Here is an 8,786-nt window from a genome sequence, read left to right as displayed (position 1 = left end):
TCCTTGGGAGCAGAGCCCGCCCCCCCCCCGGCTGCCCCCTCCTGTCAGGGAGTTGTGCAGAGCCAGACGGTCCCCCCTGAGCCTCCTTTTCTCCAGCCTTGGAGAACATTTTGTGTCACATCAGCTTTGCTTGGTGTGGCAAATAAGGTCCCAGTCCCCATTTAGTGGCAGGAAGGTTGTCACTCACTTTTCTGGGGTCTCAAAGGGTGGGCAGGAGGGTGGTGGGTCTGCCCCCAGCATGTGCTCACTGGGCATGGCATGGGCACTGACAGCTCCCTGCACCCCTGGCAGATGCAGTATGTGTTCATATACCAAGCACTGCTGGAGCACTATCTCTATGGTGACACAGAGCTGGAGGTGACCTCGTTAGAGATCCACCTCCAGAAGATCTACAACAAAGTGCCAGGGACCAGCAGCAACGGGCTGGAAGAGGAGTTCAAGGTGAGCGTGGCTGTTGTCCTGGTGGATCTGCTGGGATGGTGCTGGGATCACCATGTGTTGGCCTGGCTCTGAAACTTCCCTCTGCTTTGCTCCTTGCCCCACAGAAGCTCACTTCAATCAAAATCCAGAATGACAAGATGAGAACGGGCAATTTGCCAGCCAACATGAAAAAGAACAGGGTGCTTCAGATAATTCCATGTAAGGCTTGTTTGGCTGCGTGTCCGGTGGGTGTGGGGACAGGAATCAGGCTGGAGAGATGGGACAGCAGGGACCTCGTGATGTTCAACAAGGAAAAGTGCAAAGTCCTATCCCTGGGGAGGCACCAGTTTGTGCTGGGGTCACCCACCTGGGTGGAAAAGCAGCTTGGCAGGAAAGGACCTGGGGGTCCTGACAGACTCCAGCCTGAACCTGAGCCAGAAAAGTGCCCTTGTGACAGAAAGGACAGTGGTGGCCTGGGCTGTGTGAGGCAAAACACTTCCAGCAGGTCCAGGGAGGGGATCCTGCCCCTCTGCTCAGCACTGCTGAGGCCACACCTGGAGGGTCCAGTTCTGCCTCCCCAGGACAGGAGGGACATGGACAGACTGGGGAGAGCCCAGTGAGGGGACTGGAGCATCTCTGCTCTGAGGAAAGGCTGGGAGAGCTGGGACTGCTCAGCCTGGAGAAGAGAAGGCTCGGGGGCCTCATCCCTGTCCATCGACACCTGCAGGGAGGGTGCAGAGAGGATGGAGCCAGGCTCTAGCCAGTGGTGCCCAGGGACAGGACAAGGGGCCATGGGCATGGCCATCTCCCAAACCAGGGCATGGCAGAGGGTGGAGCTGACTGTCCTTGTCCCAGTCAGGTGCACTGTGCTCCCTTTCCCTTATCTCTGTCTCTCACTTAGGGCTTGGTGACTCCCCAGCTAAAGGCCAGGCAGGTTATCCCAAATCTCAGATGATTTTGTTCTGTTCCAGATGAGTTCAACCGAGTAATCATTCCAGTGAAGAGAGGGGAAGAGAACACAGACTATGTAAATGCTTCCTTCATTGATGTGAGTCTTCTCCAATCTTCTTTCCATCTTCTCCCAATGGAATCCACCTCACACTGCTTCCTTTGGGAAGAATTTGTCCCAAAGCCTCCTTTTATGAGTTTTGTACAGCTTCCTCCATTTGACTTTGCTTTGTGTCACTGGGTGGTGATGGTTTCTTTCTCCAAGAAACCAGTGGGTATATCCATCTCCTTGTGGGAGAGGAGAGCTGGAGCCTGAGATTATCCAAATCCTGGGCTCACCTGTGCCCCTCTGGGCTCTGCTGATGGCTGTGGAGAACAGATCCACATATCCATGGAAATAACACAACACGGGCCATTTGGTCAGAAAACATCCACCAGCTGAGATATGGGAGCAATGCACGATCCCAAAACCCTGGAGAGAAGCCAGGTCAATCCCATTATACCTGTCTGGGTGGTGGCAGGAGGCAAGGCAGGGAGGTTAAGTGCTGTCCTCACTCTGAGGAGGACATAAGTGATTGCACATCCTTCTCTCCTGAGCAATGCTGTGGACTCGAGGGAGACATCTCGGATCAGTATTTATCTCCATGCAGTGATGCCAGTGCTGGCCAAGTGACTGACCTTGCTCTTTTCCAGCCCGATTTCTGCTTTCATCTCCTAGTGACAGAGGGTTTTTTTTCCCCCCAGAAGGCAATCACTGGGTTTGCCCACTAAACCCAGTTTATTCCCAGTTCTAACATCCCCAGTTAATTGCTCCCTGCAATCTCCTTTGTTGGGTCCCTGCTGTGGCTGGGGGAGCAGCCGGGAGCAGCTGCCTTGTTGTGCATCCAGATCAGAAAGCGTCCATAGCACGTAAGCAATTTGGGCTGAGGATTCAATTTCCTGCCTCTGCTGAACTTTGCTTAAATGACAAACTCCAAATGACGAAGCATCTGCAGTCACAGTCTGCAGGGAGGGCACAGGGGAGCCAGTGTCAGAGGGGTTTGGAAACAGAAACTCTTTGTGGCTGCGGAAGAGCCGGAGTCATCCGGCCTCACTGCTGGTTTTCATAGGTCACAGAATGGTCTGGGTTGGAAGGGACCTTAGAGATCATCTAGTTCCATTTAGTTTTGCTTGCTTCTTCCCAAAATCCCCAATAAAAATCATACCTTGAGTACTTGGAGCTAAGGCAAAGCTCTGCTCCAGTGCTCAGAGCTTGCAGTGTTGCTCAGGTGTGCTGGAAAGCCAAATGGATAAAGGCAGGCAGGTGTAGGGGATATGATCCTCCCAAAATTGAACTGAGCTTGGTAACCCCACCATGTCCAAGAGATTCCTCCTGCTGCTCCACTGACCCTGTTCCCAAATTCCAGGGTTATCGCCAGAAGGACTCCTACATCGCCAGCCAAGGGCCGCTGCAGCACACGATAGAGGACTTCTGGAGGATGATCTGGGAGTGGAAATCCTGCTCCATAGTGATGCTAACAGAGCTGGAGGAGAGAGGCCAGGTAAGCTCCTGGGATCAGCTGCATTAAACACCAGGGAAATAAATGGAGTGGCAGGGGGTTCGGATGGGATGGTGTTTAAGGTCCCTTCCAACCTGAACCAGTCTGTGATTCTGGGAGTTTGTGAAGCCTGTGGGATCCCACCTGGTGTTGGGCAGCTGCTAGAAGATTCTTCTATCCAAACCAATGGGAAAAATACAGGATCCTCACCCTGTCCCTTCCTGTGATGCTTCCTCAGGAGAAGTGTGCCCAGTACTGGCCGTCCGACGGCTCCGTGTCCTACGGAGACATCACGGTGGAGCTGAAGAAAGAGGAGGAGTGTGAGAGCTACACAGTGCGGGACCTTCTGGTGACCAACACCAGGGTAAGAGTCTGGGTGCTCCTATTTCACTGCCATGAGCTCTTGCTGGTGTTGCCTCAGCTCCCTCAGCTCCTCATCATCCCAAAGGGTTTGTATCCACGTATCCCTGCCTGGCACCCCTGAGAGTCCCTGTCCTGCTGCTCATTCCTCATCCATCCCCTCTATCCTGCTGCCCTCACCACCCAGCCTCCCTCCTGCTCCCCATTCCCCACTCTTCCCCTGCTCCATGCCATGGGAATGCCACCCCTTCTGCCCCACAAGCAGCTTTCCTACACGGATTGTTATCCCAAAGCCCTGAGCCGGTGGGTTCTTTGGTACAGATCTCTCACCAGCTGCCTGACCTCGAGCTCTGCCCTCCCAACAGGAAAACAAGAGCCGACAGATCCGGCAGTTTCACTTCCACGGCTGGCCAGAAGTTGGCATCCCCGGGGATGGGAAGGGGATGATCAACATCATCGCGGCGGTGCAGAAGCAGCAGCAGCAGTCTGGCAACCACCCCATCACTGTGCACTGCAGGTAAAGCCTGGCTGGAGCAGCTGGGCCACCCCTCCGAGGGGATCTGCTCCACCAGGAGCTTGGGAGATGGTCAGAATCCCAAAGGCCATCCTGGATAAACTGGGAGAGGCTGGGGCAGGACTGGCTCCTCCAGTTCTCCGGCGCTTCCCCTGTGGATTGTCCCCTGGGCAAAGCCAGCAGGGGCAGGACAGGGGTTTTCCCTCACCCCCTGGTTTCTCTTTCCCAGTGCTGGAGCAGGAAGAACAGGCACCTTCTGTGCACTGAGCACTGTCCTGGAGAGGGTGAAGGCAGAGGCGATCCTCGACGTCTTTCAGACGGTCAAGAGTTTAAGACTACAGAGGCCACACATGGTGCAGACACTGGTAGGTGTCTCCTGCCCCACCAGAACCTCAGCAAGGACGGGCTGGGGGCTCAGTGTTGAGCAAAAACCTCTTTGGTTCAAGGCTTTCTCTCTCCATGAAAGAGGGAGCAAGGGAAGATGTGGATTCATCATCCCTGGAAGTGTCCAGGGCCAGGTTGGACAGGGCTTGGAGCAACCTGCAATAGTAGAAAGTGTCCCTGCCTGTGGCAGGAGGTGGAAACAAAGTCATCCCTGAGGTTCCTTCCAACCCAAACCATTCTAGGATCCATGATTCTATGGAGATGGGCCAGGAGGTGTCTCCCCTTCCTCTTGTAAAGGCATCTGGAAGAGGTGCTGAAGGCATCAAGTGCCTTTTGAGCACTGACAGAAGCCATAGGAGCTGCCTTGGAGACATCCTCAGGCACAGCCCACGTACTTCATGGGCTGAAACACCTGGAAAACCATCCTGGAGTGGCTGTGGAACAGGCTTGGGTACACAGGTGGGGTTGGAGCAGGCAGGGCTGGATGAGGCCTTTCAAGAGGGATTTGCAGGGATGCTCAGGGATTTAAAAGGAAAGTCTTTGGGGATCCAAACAGAACCTCAGAGAGGGAAGGGGAAAGCAGCGTTTCTTTTGCCATGGATACCCCAGCAAGGGTTTGGGGGTCACAAGGAGGTGGGACCTGCTCTGGACACCTGGCCAAGCATCAGGTGCTGTCTCAGGTGTGGATTTTCCTGGTGTAACACCGTTCTCTCCCCCAATCCCCCAGGAACAGTACGAATTCTGCTACAAGGTGGTGCAGGAATACATCGACGCCTTCTCAGACTACGCCAACTTCAAGTGAAGAAAAAGAGGAACAAAAATCCACACCCACCCCCGAAACAAATGACAGAAGAGTTGCCTTCTTTAATATTTTGTAATATTCTGTTTGTTAATATACCCCCCCCAAACAAAAAAAAAAAAAAGAACCTATGTGTATATATCTTAACTGTTTTAGAGGTTGGTACCATAAGCTTCATATTAGCTGGAGATTTTATATGTAGCAAAGTGTTAGTGCAGATACTGTTGGCTCCTTTTTTTCCAATGTTTTATTGGGGAATTAAATAGCGTGATGTTTGGATTAATATTGTCATACCATCTCTCTTCTGGAGAGTTGATACAGGCTGTTATTTTGTTTGTAAATCTTTTTTTTTTGTTTGGTTTTTTGGTTTTTTGTTCTTGAGGGAGTAAAGCCTTTTTAAAAAAAAAAAAAAAAAGGAAGAGAAAGATATCCTGGATCTCATCTGAAAACAAAACCCAACCCCTGCCCCCAACCCCACCAGCACAAGCTTTTCCAAACCTGCAGGGAAGTGGTTTCACATTTTTCTGCTGGTCAGCTCTTAAAAAAAAAAATAAGGAGAAAAAAGAAAAGCTCATTCTGTGTGTGTGTTTATATATAAATACCCTCATTTTTGTATCAAAAGCTAAAAATTTCCCTCCCTCAGGGTCAGGCCACCATGTGCTGCTGGTTTGGAAACTGTAATTGCCACACAGCAGCACCCAAATGTTGGGATTTCAACCCCAGAAAAGCAAATCCCAGAAAAACAAAAGGATTTTTGCTCCCTGAAGGAAAGGTCTCTGTGTTTGAGGCTGGATTTTAGAGCAGGGGTTGGGGTTGGCCCTGTGGCCCTGACCTGAGGGTGGTCACAGTGGCCCTGCCATCCCTCTTGGACCAGGTGAGCTCCATCTTCAGCTGCTGGAGGGGATCTCAGATTCTTTTCCTGGCATCCTGAGAGATCACAGAATCATGGAATGGTTTGGGGTGGAAGGGATCTCATAGAACATCCCATGGCAGGGACACCTTCCACCATCCCAGGTTGCTCCAAGCCCCATCCAACCTGGCCTTGGACACTTCCAGGCATCCAGGGGCAGCCACAGCTTCTCTGGGCACCCTGTGCCAGGGCCTCCCCACCTTCACAGGGAAGAGTTTCTCCCAAGTCCGTATTCCAGGCCTGCTCCCTTTCAAGAAGAATCCAAAGGGTCAAGAAATATCCTGAGGACCGGGAATGCAGCAGTTCTGTATTAGAAAAAAAGCAGGTTAATATGGTTGATTTTAATATTTTCTTTGTTATAAAGGAGTGCCTGAGGAAGCACCTTCCTTGTTCCTCCTGCAGTCAGGGTTAACTGGGGGAGCTCCCTCCACACTGCAGGCACTGGGAGAACTGGTTTGGAGCAGAAGCTTCACCCCAAGGATTTCTCTGGACACTCCAAACAGCGATGGGGAGCACAGGGTGGGTGGCAGGGCCCAGGAATATTGACAGCTCTGCCCAGGGATGTCCTAGGACTCAGGATATGGGGTTGAAATCTAGGAAATGGTGAGTGAAAACAGCCCATGAGTCAGAGTATCTGAGTTTTCCAGCTTTTTCCATCCAGGCAGGATTCACAGGGGGGTTTGGCAGAGGCACACAGGCAAGGGAACACCCCAAAACACCCCCCAAAAGTTGCTCTGCTGCTGCCACCATCCCCACCCCATCACCTGGTATCCCTCACGAGCCCAAACATCTCCCCGTTGCTAATAAATTCTGACTCCTGAACTTTGAGAGGCTTTGGGCCAAGGCTGGCAGTCACACTCAGAAATAAAGCTGGTGACCCCAAAGAAATGGGGACCCTCCTTAAAGAGGAGGGCTTCATTTGTGCCCACAGATGCTCCACCCAGGAACATGGACCACCCCAACAAGTCCCTCCATCCCACTCCTCGATGGGTGCTGGCTGCTCCCTGGTGCTCTTAATGAGGTTTTCCCCTTTTTTTCCTTCATTCCCAGGATCTCAGGGGGCTTGGGGAAGTTTTGGGGTCTGGGGAGCTGCCTTGACTTTTCACCACAGCATCTGCCCCGGCTCCATCCTGCCTCCAAGTGCAAATATCAGAGAGATGAGCAGCTGCTGGAGATAATCCAGGGCCAGATCCTGCCTAAATCCCCTTCCCGAGCTCTCTCACATCCCCAAGCTGGGAGCTTCGGGCTCCATGGCCATTGCCAGCATCCAGCCCCGATTTGGGGGTGCCAAACTTGAAATGGGGCAAGAATCAGAGAAACTGGGGTTGGGATGGGGTAGGGAAACTGAGGCACGGGGGATTTGCTCCCCTCCTTTCAACAAGAGCATCCCTGGAGCTGCAGAAGGACCATGTGGATCCCTCCCTTTCCCAGCTGCCAGGAGCTGTGTTGGGAAATGACCCCATTCTGGGGGTCCCAAACCCATTCTGGGGGTCCCCAGCCCTGGGTGATGGATACACACGGGGGTCAGCGGGGCAGAATCCCCCCAAAAAGGGCGTGTCAGGGTGCTGTCCTGCGGTGCCAAGGGGATTTGGGGGGGAGGAGGCACTGGACACTGGCATGGGGAGGCCGATGCCATCAGCGAGGTCGCAGTCCCCCGTGGGAGCGGTGGCGAGCCCGACGTCACTGTCACCGAGCCCTTCAAATAGCGGCGCCTGCCCGGCCGGACACCGCTCCAGCCACCGGCCACCGCCACCACCGGCACCTGTCCGGCCAGGTACGGGGTGGGGCCGGGGTGGGGGGGTCCTGCTTGCCCCAAATCAGACCCCAAAGGCAGCCCTGGGGGTGGGGGGGAATGTCCATGCTGGATCCAAACCCCAGCAGGACCCCGGGGTGCTGAGCTCCCCCGGCTTCTCTAGCCCCAAAGGACACCCAGGGGTGCTCATTCCCTCTGGATCTGCATCCCAAACCCACCCCAAAGAGATGCTGGGTCATCTCCTCCAGCATCTGCATCCCAAACCGACCCCAAAGAGCATCCCTGGGTGCTCATCCCCTCTGCATCTCCATTCCCCTACTCCAACCCCTGGGCTTCTGCTGGACCCAAACCGCCCCAGGCAGCACCCACGGGTGCTCATCCCTCCCGCAGCCCCCCGGGGGTGTCCCCGGAGCGGATGCCGGTGACACAGGGTCCCCTGTGTCCCCGCAGTCCCCCGGCCATGGCACCCCGCGGGTCGCTGCTGCTGCTGGCGCTGCTGCTGCTGAGCTGTGCCCTGCCCCGCGGCCGCGGCCAGCACTGGTCCCACGGCTGGTACCCGGGGGGCAAGCGGGACCTCGGAATCCCCACAAACCTCCAGGTAGGGTGTCCCCCGCGGGTCACCCCCCTCCAGGTCATTCCCTTCCCTCCCGGGGTGATTCCCCCCCTCCCAAGGGTGATGCCCACCCCGGCTGTGTCCCCCTGCCCTGGGGTTACCGCTCTGCGCCAGGGTTTGTGCCCCCGCCCCGGGGTAAAAGCCCCCTGCTCCTGGGGTTATAATCCCTCTGGATTATCCCCCCCGAGTTACACTGCCCCAAACTGTCCTCCCTGGATTAGATCCCCTTGCAATTACGTCCCCGTCCCGCGATTATCTCCCCGCTGAGTTCTCGGATTTATCCCCGCCCCAGATTAAACCCCACTCCGGATTTATCACCCCCACGGGCTATAATCCCTTCAGGTTATCCCCCCCAGATTATCCCCTTTTCCCGTGGTTATCTTCCCCACCGAGTTACCTTCCCCCCGCAGTTTATCCACCCTGAAATTCCCCCCACCCGCGGGGTGATCCCCCTCATCCCGGGTGTTTTCCCCCACGGGTGTCCCCCTTTTTCCTCCTCCCGCAGGTTCCGTCCCCTTTCGGGCGCTGCCGTCCCCTCCCCACTCGC

The 8,786-nt window shown here is 54.9% G+C and overlaps 2 protein-coding genes across 4 annotated transcripts in view; both read left to right on the top strand.

Annotated features, from left to right (window-relative positions):
- PTPRA (protein tyrosine phosphatase, receptor type A) overlaps positions 1–5,537 on the top strand; it is an 87,907-nt gene extending 82,370 nt beyond the window's left edge. For all 3 annotated transcript variants that reach the window (XM_008639866.2, XM_017742413.1, XM_017742414.1), the window contains 8 exons: positions 292–441; positions 546–639; positions 1,392–1,468; positions 2,775–2,909; positions 3,145–3,270; positions 3,632–3,783; positions 4,010–4,145; positions 4,892–5,537. In XM_008639866.2, the coding sequence (XP_008638088.1) occupies positions 292–441; positions 546–639; positions 1,392–1,468; positions 2,775–2,909; positions 3,145–3,270; positions 3,632–3,783; positions 4,010–4,145; positions 4,892–4,966 (945 nt within the window). In that variant the 3' untranslated portion in view covers positions 4,967–5,537. The remainder of the gene's footprint in view (positions 1–291; positions 442–545; positions 640–1,391; positions 1,469–2,774; positions 2,910–3,144; positions 3,271–3,631; positions 3,784–4,009; positions 4,146–4,891) is intronic.
- A 2,039-nt stretch (positions 5,538–7,576) lies between these two features.
- The window catches only part of LOC103621154 (28S ribosomal protein S26, mitochondrial), a 5,323-nt gene continuing 4,113 nt past the window's right edge, over positions 7,577–8,786 (top strand). Inside the window, exons 1-3 of the mRNA XM_017742394.1 lie at positions 7,577–7,647; positions 8,077–8,224; positions 8,745–8,784. Coding sequence (XP_017597883.1) covers positions 8,087–8,224; positions 8,745–8,784 — 178 coding nt within the window. The 5' untranslated portion in view covers positions 7,577–7,647; positions 8,077–8,086. The remainder of the gene's footprint in view (positions 7,648–8,076; positions 8,225–8,744; positions 8,785–8,786) is intronic.

This window comes from Corvus brachyrhynchos, unplaced genomic scaffold (genome assembly GCF_000691975.1).
Source record: "Corvus brachyrhynchos isolate BGI_N302 unplaced genomic scaffold, ASM69197v1 scaffold166, whole genome shotgun sequence".
Taxonomy (NCBI): Eukaryota; Metazoa; Chordata; class Aves; order Passeriformes; family Corvidae; genus Corvus; species Corvus brachyrhynchos.
The sequence above is the reverse complement of the archived record's forward strand: the minus strand, read 5'-3'. Positions and strand labels throughout refer to the sequence as shown.